Genomic DNA, 15,270 nt, shown 5'->3' on the forward strand with positions numbered 1-15,270 from the left:
TGTGGTGCTGGGGAATCGAACCGCGGTCCCTGATGCTTTGCCAAGCTTGTTCTAAGTAGGTGCTTTAGACCACTGAGCCATCTCTCCAGCCCCTATGCTGTGTTCTTTTTCTTCACAATTTAACTGTTGAAACCCAGCACAGAATTTACTGACTATATTCTCCTGCTACATTTCACTATGTAGCCCAGGTTGGCCTTGAACTTGCAAAGACTCTCCTGCCTCAGCCTCCTGAGTGCTGGGGTTACAGGCATGCACTACCACATCTGGCTCATTTTTCTTTACAATCTATCTTCTTGTTGTTTTTTCCAGGTTGATATTCTCAGTCACATCACATTCTTTTTCAAATATAGTTCCTAACATTTTATTTTAAGAAAAATGTCTTAAATTTATTTTATTTTATTTTTTATTTATTTATTTTTTTTTTTTTGCAGTACCAGATATTGAACACAGGACCTTGTACTTGCCAGGCAAGCGTTTATTCTACTGAGCTATCTCCCTGGCCCCTACCATTTGTTATTTACCCGATTTGTTTTTCAGGAACTCCTAAACATCATGTATTAAATCTCTTTGCTTTCACTGTCATTTTCTCATCTTCTTTATATTTCTTTGTTTCCTATTATTTAAAACAACTCTCCCTTTTAATGTTTTAATTCAGATAGTATCCCCTAAGTTGCTTCTAGTTTAATCATCTCTTCTAAAATGAATTTTTTGGGCTCAGGAGGATAGCTTGGAGGTCTAAGCGACTTCCTGGCAAACAGAAGTCCAAGGTTCAATCCCTGGTATCCTATGCTGTGCTAGACACTGAAACTGGGCATGGTGGTACGTGCCTGTAATCCCAGTGCAGGGGAGGCTGAGATTGGAGGCCCACTATGAGTCTGAGCTGTGTAGCGAGACCCTGCACCAAATAAATAAGATTTAAAACAAAATTTTAAATGAATTTTTCTTTCCTGAATTCTGTGCCTTATTTCTAAGATTTTTAAATTATAATTTATGCTGGCCTTTCAAGTCTTATATCATTCTCATAAAATCTATAGCTTGTTTGGAAATAGTGGTTATTGGCATGCTTTCATTGTCCAAGGGATGTTATTTGGCTCTATTTTCTTTTTTCTAATAATAACCTTGTATGGGATTTGACCCAGCTTTGATACTTCCTACTGCTTGTTTTTATCTGAGCCTGGTTTCCTGGGATTCAGTCTCTGACCCCCTTCCCCACTTTGGTTTGGACTTTCTCTTTCCTGAGTCTCTGTGCCCCTGTGCTGCTCAATTTTAATTCTATTCCCAATCATTTCTCTTTAGGATGGGTCCCTGTTCCAAAAGGAAGCTTTGTTGAGTCACTTTTGAGAGCATACAGAAGCTGGACAGATCCATATCTTTCTGAGGCTCTCGTCCTGGCTCCCTTGTGCTTGCCCAGTCTTGCAGAAGACATGATCCCTCCCTGCCACATTTAGCTGCTGCTCTCAGATTGGCTGGGCAAACATTTCTGAGAATACCTGTTGCTATTTCCCAGTTCTGTTCTCAAGAATAGCAGATACCTGACTTCTTCCTTCTTCCCCCACACTGTTACAGAGTTACACACTTCTATTATGTTTGCATTTCCTTTTACTAAGAGTATTATTACTTTTAGAAGATTTAAAACTATTGTGGGCTGGTGGTGTGGCTCAGTGGTAGTGCTTGCCCCACCCCCAGCATTGTTACACATGGGATTAATAGTAACTTTCAATTTTTCTTCAAATGTTTTGGTGCTGTCATTTTTAAATTGGCATTTATTACTTATTCATACAATGAAAAAAAGATCATTTTCTTTTTTTGAAAACAATGTTTATACAATGTTCATAGATAGTAAAATTCAACTAAGGGAAGAAAAACTCCCACATAATTTCATTGGATGTTAAGTGTCTCTACAGCTGTGTAGACAACCATTTTCAGTCCACAAATACACTGTCAAGCACATTTGTCACCTTTCTCCCTTGGACCAGATTTTATGTATCAATACATTATCAATATATATCAAGTTGACCATGTTGTCAGGACTAGATCAATAAAATTTTACAAATAAAGATCATTCAACGACTATATTACATTGTACTCCAAATCATGGTGTTCGCTTAAAATGGCAACCTACTCATGCACCAATTAAAAAAAAAAAAAAAAACACACACACACACAAATTTAAAACTTTCTACAAGCTATCCTTCAGACTTTTAAATGACATCACCACAGAATACTGTGCAAACCAGTTAACCTTCAAGAATTTACCCTCTCAGGGCTAGTGAGATAGCTTAGCGGACTAAGCATCTGCTTTGACAAGCACAGGGGCCTGAGTTCAATCTCAGCACCATACAGCATGCCAGCCTCACCCCTGGGGTGTGCTGAGTCAGCCACAGAGTCCAGGAAATGGTGGCACACTCCTGTAATCACAGCACTGGAGAAGCTGCAACAGGAGGATCACTAAGAATCCAAGCTGTGTAATGAGACCCTGCCCAAACACATAAAATAAATAAACTGAATAATTAATGAAAAGCATTTACCTTCTCTATATGACAGGTCCTAATCCTCTCTTTTGGCGGTGTGGGGATTAAATCCAGGGCCTCCTACATTGCCAGGCAAGTGCTGTAACACAGATCTATATCCTTAGCCCCCATCCCCAATTACAAAAGGAATTAACCTCAGTGGTGCTAAGAAAGAAGACTCTAAAATATCTCAAATTAATCAGCACCAAACAGACTAGACAAAATCAACCGTTTTTTAAATAGGACCAAAGATGCATGTAAAAAGTGTCTTTTAAGCTTCCAAATTTGTTAAAATTTTGTATCATAATGTTTTCATTTGAAGTGTCCCATTCAAAATTCAAAAAAATACTGCAAGGTCTTTATAAACGGACAAGCCTGTCTTTCTCTTTCTGACAAGATCTCACTATGTAGCTCAGGCAGACCCAGGCGTGGCATCCAACTCGCAGTGATCCTCCTGCTTCAGCCTCCTGAGTGCTGGGATTACAGGTGTGTGGCATCATGCCCAGTTGACAATCTTTTTCGAACAACAGATTTTCTAATTAAATCATTAACTGTGGTGCTAAGCCTTAATTCTTGACATTCTTTCATCTCTCCCACATTATTGAGCTTCTATAAAATACCAGGGTACCATAGCCAAAGCTGCTCCTGGGTCTCTTTGTTACAGGTAAACTATCCCCTCCTCCCATCACTCCGATCAGTACTGGTCGCTACTACAGCACTGGAAGGCTACTCAACATCACTTACAAGCTCATCCTGCCAAACACAACCCTCTTATTCCACCTTTCAGAAGCAACTCCAACATCATGTCCTCTTGGTACTAGACCAGCAGCCTCTGCCCTTCCTGTGAATCTCTGCCTCTGGCTTTTTCTGTTACCAGACCTTTCCAATGTCACATCACAGTAAGATATGCTTCCCTGCCTGTTCTCTTCTAGCTATACTTTCTCCTAAGACACTGGACTCCATCCAGGGCCCTCAGGGCTATCCATGTCTGCACTCTCCTGGAGCTTGAGACACATGTAGTTATCCCTGCTTCCTGAACATCTCAACTTGAAATCTACTTGGCCTCTCAAACATGCTAACCCTCCTCCAAAACCATTCCTCTTCCAGTTACTCCCATTCCAAGTTGTGGTTATACTATCCAACTAGTTATTCAGGCCAAAATCCTTAGTTTTTATTTCTAATTCATTAACAAGTCCTTTTTATTTTTTCCCCAAGGACAAAACAAAATGAATCCTATCTGTCCTCCACATTATCAGTAAGTTTCCAGATCAAAATCACTTTTACCTAAATTGAGTTGAGAGATGCAACAAGAAATACTAGCAAAGACTAGATCTCAGCGTAAACTTGGGCAAACTTGATAAAGTTCATGGACATGCAACTGTTCCTATGCCCTAATAGTTTATCATCTTAAAAACAGTTTACTAAGAATGAAGCTGTGATAAGCATGATGTGAGAAAAGCCTACAAAAAGAGTTGCAGTGGACTGCCAGAATTCCCGGTGGCACTGCTTAATTCTGGTAGCAGTGGTAGGTTACTTAAGTGACTATAGGACTCTGAGCAGTGCTGCTATAACTTTGATAATCAGCACTATCCCTGCAGCAGAAAGCCCTAGAGCAGAATGGAATAAGAGAAAATAAATCAAGCATTAAAGATTACTGATCCCCAAGTCTGAAGGAAAAGAAATGGGATACCACTGATTACTAGACTCTTTCCTCACTCAAGAAGATATTTCTTCTTGTAGAAATGAAAGCAGGCCAAAAGAAAACCAAACACCCTTTAACTATCTTAATATATGAGTCCTGACTGAAAGCTGGCTATTAGGACTTTCAGAGATTGAGAGAAAAATCCACATAAATGGATTTAAACAGCTAACTAAAGGCTAAGGAATGTGAACACAAAGGGACAAGACAAACATGGGCCTGGTCACATAGGGCCTACTGATCTGTTCACTTCTGCTCTTCCAGGCCCCTTTTCTCATATGTGAGCTCTTCTTATGGACCATTGCCCTACTTGCTCAAATCTCTCCCAAGCCCATTCTTTTCCCCTTGCAAAAAGGGAAAAACAAAATAAACCAAGTGTAGTGGTATAAGCCTGTAATCCCAGCTACTTGGGAAGCTGACGCATGTGGATCAAAAGTTTGAGGTCTGGGCCAGCAAGATAGCTTAGCAAACTAAAGCGCCTGCTTAGGCAAGCTTAGGCAAGCGCAGGGATGGCAATTTAATCCCCTGTATCACATGCCTCCCCAGCCCCACCCCCAGAGCAGGCTGAGCCTGCCAGAGTCTGAGCACCTGTGATCCAAGCACTGAGGAGGCTGAAAGCAGGAGGATCACTCTATGCATGTGAGCTGCACAGTAAGACCCTGCAACAACCAAAAACACTAAAAAAAAAAAAAGTCTGAGGTCTTCCTGAACAACTTAGCAAGACTGTCTAAAAGTAAAAAATAAAAAGGGATTAGGATATAGCTTGGTAGGATGCCCCAGGGTTTGATCCTTGGTACTGACTGTGAATAAAAGTACTAAGGGAGTGTTGGGGGAGAGGGGAAGGAGGCGTGAGGGGAGATAGAATGGGAGAAGCATGGAGCGAGGCAGGCAGGAACCCAGTCTTCACGTTAAATTTTATAAGAAAGTTATATGTTTTCCCTGCATTTTTACCTTTTCCTTATCACACTGGCATTCTTAGAAAAAAACACACCCTTATAAAAGGCAACACAGCTTTGTTTTTAATAGCAAAACCATTTATCTTAGCTTTTCCTTGGTTGTATGAGATAATCTAAATTGTCCTTAAGTAAGCCTACTTCACTTATGAGGGTGAAGACAAACTATAATTTTTGTGTTTTGTTTTCAACTATTTAAGAACCTCTACACGAATCATGATTGATCTGATTACTATAAACTTCAATTTAAATAACCAAGTCTAGTGTGAAAACTGATGAGAAATCAAAACTATTGATTTAACTCAAGCAACTAATTATTAATTAGCTTGTAAGAAAAAAATCTGTCTGAAAGATGGTTTTTATTTTCGTGAAATAGGGTCTTTCTTGTTTTGTAGTTTAGGCTGGTCTCAAAAACTCAGCAACCCTCCTGCTTCAGCAACCTGAGTAGAATTCTGTTTTTTAAGGAGGTAACAAAATTTTTTTTTTTTTTTTATTCCATTTTGTTCTAAGGAAGAACATGTGCTCCTCCAGTTTGAGGGTGTCCCTTCACATCCTGGAAGCTAGGCCCTGACTGTGCTGATATGGGACATGGTAGATCTGTAAGAGACGGGCCCAGTGGGCAGTGCACACATACCCACAAAGCTGCCCTCAGGAGGCAATAAGCAGCTCTTAGGGGAGCCCTGAGTTCAGGAAAGGAAGCTGTTCTAAGAGGGGCCGTGACCCTTGACTTTTGACCCCTGAATCATTCTCTCTGACTTCCTGTTTCAAGATGTGACCTTCCCCTCACATATCCTCCCACCTCAAGTGCACCAGTGCTGGTGCCTGGCCCTTGACTCTCTGGGACTATGAAATAAATCTCTTTAAAAATAAAGTTAGCCTGCCTTGGGGCCAGTGAGATAGCTCAGCAGCTGAAAGCATCTGCTTAGACAAGCGCGGGGACTTCTATTTGATCCCCAGGACCATATGCCATGCCAGCCCCACCCCCAGGGTGGGCTGAGCCTGCTTAAAAAAAAAAAAAAAAAAAAGAGCCTGTTTCAATTACTTTGTTATAAGGCAAAGCAAGCTAATACAGTGGCCAAGTGAGTCAATGGTAAGCATCAAAAATATATTTGTAAGGGCCAGCCAGATAGCTCAGCAGACTAAAGCACCTGCTTAGGCAGGCGCAGTGAATGGGGTTCAATCCCAGGCGTGCCATGTGGGCCCCACCCTCAGGGCGCACTGAGAGGGGGACTGAGACTAGATATGATAGAGCACGCCTGTAATCCCAGCACTTAGGAGGCTGAAAACAGGAAGATGACTATGAGTCTGATCTGTGTGGTAAGACCCTGTAGACCCTGAACTAAATATACTTTAATTTTTTTTTAAATCATAATCCAAAGGAATTGTTGAAATCAAGGAGAAATAAAGGCATCCTAGAGACAGTAAACTGAAAAGAAGTATGAAAAGTGACAGAAGATACAGTAGCAACTTGGTTTGTTCCTTTTACCCTGACCAACAAGGTGCAGCTTGGCTTTCATTCTAGATGCCCTTCTCCTCAGCTTTATCTTCCTGCAAAGGGCCAGCAGTTTTCAGGCAGAATTATCCCCTAGAATTTCATAATGCTATAGATACGGGGGGGGGGAGGAGGAAAACATCATCTATTGTTAAACAATGTAATGAAACATGGAAATCAATTCCATTTCAGACTTACCAAATGCTGGTGCACTGGAAATAGCAACTGGTTGCTGTTTCATGACAGGAGGAAGTGCAGTGGGGAGCTGATAGCCTTGTAGCTTCAGTTTGATAAGCTTCATGGCTATGGAAAACTCCACTTGATCCATTCTTCCATCATTATTCATGTCAGCTAGTGCCCTGCAAAACAGTGCATAGACTCAGAACAACTGAGACCACAAAAGAGCTTCCCCGGCCTCTACTTTCACAGTGGGAAAATAAAATAATTAGCTCCTCTCGTATGACTATAGAGTATCTTTTACTTCGTTACACTTTACCTGCGTGATACATCACATAATGTTCAGCCTGATTCTGAAGATCTGTATTTTAAATGAGTTTTTTTGATGCAAATGTTCTAAATTTAGTGGTGAGGGTGACCTAACTTTATAAATGTACTACAAACCACTGAATTATATGGTTTAAAAGGATGAATTTTTTAATGTGAATTATGTATCACTTAAGCTTGTAGGAAAAAAAGGATTTAGAAAGAGTATGATTTCTAGAGATAATTGTTTAAATTATATGAATAGTAGAGTTCTACAAATTTCGACATGGGAACACGACATGCCCTTGGCTATGCAATGCCACAGTATACTACCAAACAACTATATCTTAAAGGTCTTAAATTAACTTTTATTTATAATCCTACCATGTACACTCAACAATAATTGAATTTGAGTTTATGACTATGTGACTCAAACATAGTCCAAATGCAATTTAGCAGACTTTAAATGAAGTAGTTTTTCTTCAAGAAAAGTAAGCAAAAGAAATAAAAGGGATTGTACTTACTGTTGTCTCAAAAAGAAAAATAATTCACCTGGAATGAGATTTATTTCTGGATTATCTCTTCTGACTGAATAAACACAATAGTGAACTGATGACACTGGCCCTATGGTGTATTTAAGATACACCAAGGCCTTTTTCCTTTATGAAAAAAAAAAAAATTTCCTTTGCTATTGATGGATGTTTGTTTTACCATATGAGCTTTCAGATTATTTCCCCTATTCTACACATAATCCTATGGGTACCTGAAACCTGCATTAGATTTATATGTGTTTTGTTTGTTTTTAATGTATTTGGTAGAGGGTCTCACTATGCAGCTCAGACTTGTAGTGATCCTCCTGTTTTCAAACCCATCAGCACTGGGATTACAGGTGTGTGCCACCATGCCTGAACTCCGTGGTCAGCTCATCTGCTCATCGAGCCAGAGGATGGGGCCATATATGTGTTTTAGAGAATTGATACACATGTAATTGTCTGGTCACCAAAGGAAACAGTGTCCTTACACTTCTATTTTCTCTCATAAGACTGTATCACAGGCCGGGGAGATAGCTCAGTAGAATAAGCGCTTGCCTGGCAAGCGCAAAAGCTTGAGTTCAATCCCTGGTTCCACCAAAAATAAAAAAATTAAAAAATAATAATAAATAAATTTATGGGGCCGGGGAGATGGCTCAGTAGAATAAGCACTTCCCTGGCAAGCACAAGGGCCTGAGTTCAATCCCCGTTTCCACCAAAACAAAAACAAACAAACAAACAAAAGACTGACTCATATTCTTCATAAGTAAGTAATGAACTTTCTAAATAACTGTATTCTAAGGAACTTTATCGTTTTTGTCAGAATTTTAAATGAAACACGTGTTGTGCTGTACATTTTTCAGGGCCAATTTCAAGAATAAACAATGCTTTTAAGTTTTAAAAATTACTTGTGCTATATTTAACAATCTTACATATTTCTATAAATTTTTCTAATTTTTAAAAAACTAAAATCTCTTGAGTTCAGTAAGTAATCACATTACTACAAAAAAAAAAAAAAAGCATTACCTTTCCCAACATTTATAACACTATTTTTGTTTGCTTCTCCTGCTTACTTATGAGTTTATGTGAAAGTGCTTTGATATTTCATTTAGAAAAGTACGTTTGGTAGTGATTTTTTTTTTTTTTTTTGGAAAAGTAGTCTGATACACTAAAATAGTTTCCTTTCAACTTACCAGAAGAGGTTACCATATTTTTTATCAAAGGCCCAATGGGCATTTGCTTATCTGATCACAAGATTTTTTTCCTCTTATCTGCTGATCTTAAGTCCAATGGTAATGGAATTTCTTGGTTCTGAAACAGTCTTGCACCTCTGGCATAAACTCAACGAGGTCATAGTACATTATGCTTTTCAAATATTATGAAATTGTACTTGCTAAGATTATGTTTTGCTTTTTGCATCTATATTCATAACTTTTTTTTTCCCCATTGCTTTATTTTTGTACTTTCAGATTTTATAAAAGGAAGTCAGGTAAATAAAATGACAGCAAAGTTTCCTTCCTTTACTAAGTCTTTATTGTTTGACATGCTTTTCAGGGGGAAAAAGAGACTTCATTAATTAATGTCAACATACATTAGCGAGAAGATGTTTTCTAACAATAGCTCAATTAGAATGACTTATTACTTCTAAAAATCTTCCATTAATGTGTCTCCCCAGGCAAGGAAAAGAAACATGTAATCAATCCTCAGGTGTTAGGGCCTTAACTTTAAACCACCTAACACAATTTGAACATTTGGCTGAGTTTTGTGGTTCTCAAAAGAATGTTTTTCTCAAATAACAAAACAACTCTTGAGCTTCTCTGGTGATAGAAAATTCAAAGGAATTTATGAATGTGTAGTTATTCCTACAAAATGCAGCTTTCTATTCTTTCTTTCCCTGGCCTCCAAAGCACTGGAATATAGTTGATACTCTATTTCTTGATGCTTCTCTGCAAAAAAAGCTTTAATTCTGCCATCTAGTTCATTTCCCATTTAGTCATTTCTCCAGTTAACCCATTTCTACTATTATTCTCCCACTACCTATAAATCTAACTCTTAAAATTTAAATAACAAAATTTCCTTAAAATGTATGCTTAAAAAAAAAAAATGTATGCTAAAACAGCAAGTAATTGCTAGATATGACTCTGTAGGCAAGATAATTTTCAATAAAGTGTCCAAACTGAAATTAAAAGCTACTTGAGACAGAAGGGTTCGGATGAGAGAAGTCCAAAATGAAGGAAAATGACAGAGTGAGCATATACTTTTTGACCCAGTAATTGCACACCTACAAATTTACCCTGAAGTTCTAGGAATACAAAAGCACATAGGCCAAAAACTCACTCATGGCTGCATTACGTATAATTGCAACATGTTGTAAATAATCTAAATGTATAAACACTGGACACTGGTTGAATAAACCATAGTATATCCTCCACAAACATACACTATGTAAATGTAAAAGGAAAATGAGAAAGATCCCTATACAGAGATATGAATAGTTTACAGGATATGTTATTAAGATTTTTTAAAAACCAAACAGTAAAATAACATTTATAAGAGGTTATACTTAATGCATGAGGAAAAGATCTAAATATAAATTATACACATTATATATTATGTATCTGCTACCTCCTCAACAAATAAAGGTTAATAAGAAAATAGTAAAATAAATGGTGACAGGATAGTAAGAGAAAGGAATATGGGTGGCCTTCTCTGGGTATACCTCTTGGCATAGTTTTGCCTTTAGAGCACAGCTAAAAACTAAAGCCTACAAAAGAACTAACAGTATATTATTTAATTCTTTATAGTATGGAGGGCTTCACATATGCTAGGCAAGCACTCTACCACTGAGCTATATTCCCAACCTACAATGTGCATAAAAGAGAAGGGCATGAAAAGCTAATCCAACTAATTTATGAACATTGTACTTTATGTGTCCTCAGCTTAAAAAAAACAAACTACAAAGTAATCTTGGAGTTAATGGGCTATTTCATACTAGACACAAGTATGGCAATCTTGACACTACTTAGTGTAGACTGTAGGATAAGGGAGAAGGCCCAGCTTCTCAGCCCCATATCACTCATTGCTGCAGAGTAAAGCCCACAGCTTTCTTTAGGAGCCCACCTCTGCCACACAGATGTGGGCTATTCACCTGGTGGCCACTAAGCTAAACAAAGGCCAAACAATAAGGCAAATTAATCCATCTTGGTCATTCAAAAAACAACTACGGGGTGGGGGAGGACCTAAGGTGTAGGCACCAGCCAGGATTTGGAATTTTAACTATGAAAAACACAGGCAAGGTTGCTGCCCTCATAAAATTTGTATTTTGGAAAAAGAGACACTAAAAAGAGAACAGGTCAGATTATTCTGCATAGTGCTAAGTGCTATTAAGACAAGGAAAAAGGAAGAGGGGTGTAGGTGGGCAGAGGAAGCATTAGGTAAACCAGTTTGTCACCTCTGAGGACAAACTGAAATCCAAAAGATAATGAACCAGCTACAGGAGGGTCTAGAATAGTATTGAAGGAAGTGCAATAATTGAGGCAAAGAACAGAAACAGTAAATTCTGGAAAACAGAAATTGAGAAAGGAAGTAATGTGAAATAGGAGGAAGACTTGGCTGTGGGAGTGTACACTTGTGACTCCCCTTGCACTCTTGTGAGGCTGAAGCAGAGGGACCACAAATTGGAATCCAGCCTGTGCAATTTAGTAAGACCCTGCCTCAAAAGAAAAAATAAAAAGGGCTGGAGATTTAGCTCAATGCAAAGGTCCTAGGTTTGCAGATCATATGGGACTTGTAGTTTTGGGAATAGCTTTGGGTTTTACTCTCTGGGGAGTTTTAATGGATTTACTTTTAGAACAGATTATTCCAGCTGCTGTTTGGAGAATGGAATTTCAAAGGGCAAATGTGAAAGAAAATCCAGTCTATATGCTGCAGTTGTGGGACCACAAGAGGTAACAGAAAGAAATGACACAATGGAGATAAAGTGAGTAACTGGAATCAAAAGTATACCCTAGATGCACTGATTTGCAGGGAGAAGAAAAGAGGAATCAGACACAGCTCCCTCGTGTTAATTTGGGCAGCTAAATGACAAGCTCAATGTCATGGATTCAGGAACGAGCAAGAGTCGAAGGTGGCTTTTAGGTGGAGGGTGATAATCTCATCTTGCTGTCGGCCTTTGCCATATACATAAAAAGAATCCTAAACTGTACAATTATACGGTCCTTGGTCAACCTCCATTGTGAAGCCAGATCAGCAGCTTTTCTAATCTATACTGCTCTCTTCTTTTCCCTCAGGATCCCACTTCCAGATGGCGATCCTCCCTTCAGTCATTTCTCTCTGTTTCTATGGACCTTGAGGTCTCAGAGCTCCACTCCCAAGCTCTCATGCAGCTTCTTTGACCCTACTTTTTTTTCCTATACCTTCTGGTTCTTATCTACCACTCTGGGTTTCTCCAGCTCCTCCACATAAGAGCAAGATTCAAGCAATTTTGGGCTGGCCAGATAGCTCAGTGGACTAAAGCACCTGCTTAAGCATAGAGCACAGGCAGGGGTTCCGTCCCCAGCATGCTGTGCAGGCCCCGCCCCCAGGGTGCACTGAGACAGTGAATGAGACTGGACGTGGTGGCGCAGTCTGTAATCCCAGCACTTGGGAGGCTGAAAACAGGAGAATCACGAGTCCGATCTACATAGTGAGACCCTATAAACTCTGTAGACTGTACTAAAAAAAAATTTAAGCAGTTTTAAGCACTTCAGTTGGCAAAAGAATACTGGCCAGTGTCCTTCCAGTTCCTTATTAATAAGACAATTTGTAAGAAGATATATCATCTTTGGTCAGTGCTATAAGTTGGCATTATATGCTCTGACCAAACTTCATCTTCTGAGAATTCAGTTTTACTTGTATTACTCACTGGAAATTAGATGGAAGAGGTAAGTAGTCCTCAGAGTATGAACAGGGAGGGTACAGTTCACCAACTAGTTAACTGCAGTGTAGTTTCTACATGACAATAAAATAATATAAAGGTTTCTAGCAGTACATTTCTCATAGGTATATACCTCTTATGTATTTGAAATCAAGTCCAGGTCCAGGAAAGTCAGCTTGAGAAAAAAAGGGATAGTCAGAGTGGGATGGGCCTAAAAGACACAGAGAGAAAGAAGGACCCAGCAACAGAGAGAAGGAGAAAACAATAGAGAGGATATTGAGACTAGAACAGTTTTCAATTCTAAATGCAAAAGGAAGTAAAAAGTAACTTTAAGGGCTGAGCATATAGCTTGGTGTAAATGCTCATTAGCATGTGCAAGACCCAGGTTTGATCCCAGCATGACAAAAGAAAAGAGATAAAAAAGTCTTAGCTAGATAGTTTAATTTGGGCTACTAAACTAAAAATAACTTAGAAAACTAATAACTGCCTTAATAGATCAAAGTGAAATTCATTCAATACTATCTTGCTTTTCTCTATAACACTGAATACTGAGTGATAAAATTTTATATTGTTAATGACTATCTCCTTTCACTAGATTGTAGTTCTGATTAAAGGGGAGATTTTGTCTACTTTGTTTGCTGTTATATCACTAATATCCACAAGAGTCACTGACTCACAGCAGAAATCTGATAAATGTTTTCAGTGTTAAAAGAATAAACATGAAATGGAGCAAGGCACTCTGGCAGCAGAAGCATCATCAAAGATGCTTCATGCATAAAAGATCAAAAATTAGGAATACTCAGAAAAGCGCCACTCAGCAAGAAAATGAGCAAAACCTGACAAAGCAGTTGCAATGAAGGTGTGAAGCAGGGTCACACCAAAGAATCCTGTTAAAATTAAAACAGGGGCCACAGGAGTCACACTGCATCTAACATATAGTGCCTCCCTATGTAACAGGACTTCTTGCTTGCATATGTGTCCTTTTCCTGAGGCTTTTACTTTCCAAATGGAACATACTATAAATGGCCTTGTAGAAGCAAGCTAATTGGGAGAAGACAGTCTGGCAATCAACATGCTAACAACCACAAAAAAGAAAAGAACATACCAAAACCAACACAGGAATCTGCCATCATTTATTTTTAACTTAAATGTATCCAAAGCAATGAAAAACCCATATATCCCATGAAAATTTTGCTATTTCAGAATGTGAGTTTCATGATGACCCTTAGTCAAGAAAAATCTAGGCTGAGTTGTGACAACAGTTTCAAAGCAACAAGAAGCTATGCTAATCTTTATTAATTACCCCAAGATAATAAATAAAACAGGTGATCATTTAAAAAGACAAGCAATGGACATTTTGGTTATGTCAATTATGGTAGTCTTTGGTTCTAAGAGCTATTTTTGGGGGGTGATATTTTGAGTTGCAAGTATAGGACAAGTGGCATATTAAATCCTTTATGTACAGCTCTCCCACTAATCTTCTTAGTAATCTTGTAACAAAAATACAAAAAATGTTCCCATTTTTATAGATTAAGAGATTGAGATCAAAGAGGATGAATGTATCTTCCAAATCATAGGGACAGGGAGTGGAACAGATAGAATTGATATTCAGGTATATCCCGGCCTGTGGTGCCGGCCCGATCCCTGGGGCGTACTGAGATGATGATTGAGACTGGGCATGGTGGTGCGCGCCTATAATCCCAGCTCTTTGGGAGGCTGAACACAGGCGGGTCACTACAAGTCCAATCTACATAGTGAGACCCTTACTAAAAAATACAAAAAATAAACAAACAAAAAAACTCCAAACAACAAAAAAACTCAGGTATATGATTAAATTTTTTGCTCCTGCCCTGATAGAAAACTGCCTCCCTAACACTAATAAACTCAAGGAAATAAAGTATCAACTATAAAAACCACATTGTGGGAAAATATACTCATACAGGTCAACAGAATTCAGCATGGCTTCCCAAAGCTAGGAATCTAGAAACCAGAACTATTATTTGCCACCTTTCTTAGCTGTACTTTCTGCAGCTTCAAAAGACTCAATGCTCAATGTGTCAGAGAAGCAGACAATGCCTTTTATGCATTCATCATGTACCATATTGTAATGCACACTGATCATTTCTAACCTCTACTGACCTTCAAATAGTTCCTTATCCATTTATTTCTTAATTAGTAAAAGTACATTTCCATTCTAAAGCAAAGTACTGCAACATTCAAATGAGTATGACTATTGAAGAGAAAACCAAAATAAACTGGTAAGAAAATATCTATCTATCTATCTATCTATCTATCTATCTATCATTCCCCTCCCCCTGTATTTAGGACAGGGTCTACAGGGTCTCAGTATGTAGATCAGTAGATTAGACTCAGTGATTTTCCTGTTTTCAGCCTCCAAGTGCTGGGATTACAGGCATGCACCACCACACCCAGTCTCAATTGCCATCTCAGTGTGCCCCACAGGCAAGGATCAAACCCTGGCTGCTGTGCTCTGCCTAAGCAGGTGCTTTAGTCCACTGAGCTATCAGGCCAGCCCTCAAAGTGTATATATTTTAAGTGGAAGGTCAACTTTTTGACAGAATACTACCATTCAAATCTCACCTGTCCCGCTTTTTTCTAAGTTTTACATCATTAAAAACACTTTTCACAAGTACTTCTTTGGTAAAAGGTATTAGAGTATGTCAGTAT

The 15,270-nt window shown here is 38.7% G+C and overlaps 1 protein-coding gene across 6 annotated transcripts in view; it reads right to left on the reverse strand.

Moving 5' to 3' along the window:
- Positions 1–15,270, reverse strand: part of Itsn1 (intersectin 1) — a 236,490-nt gene that overhangs the window by 154,326 nt on the left and 66,894 nt on the right. For all 6 annotated transcript variants that reach the window (XM_023705571.1, XM_004645331.2, XM_023705568.1 and 3 more), the window contains one exon: positions 6,853–7,013. In XM_023705571.1, coding sequence (XP_023561339.1) covers positions 6,853–7,013 — 161 coding nt within the window. The remainder of the gene's footprint in view (positions 1–6,852; positions 7,014–15,270) is intronic.

The sequence above is a fragment of the Octodon degus genome, unplaced genomic scaffold (genome assembly GCF_000260255.1).
Source record: "Octodon degus isolate 3935 unplaced genomic scaffold, OctDeg1.0 scaffold00225, whole genome shotgun sequence".
Classification (NCBI taxonomy): domain Eukaryota; kingdom Metazoa; phylum Chordata; class Mammalia; order Rodentia; family Octodontidae; genus Octodon; species Octodon degus.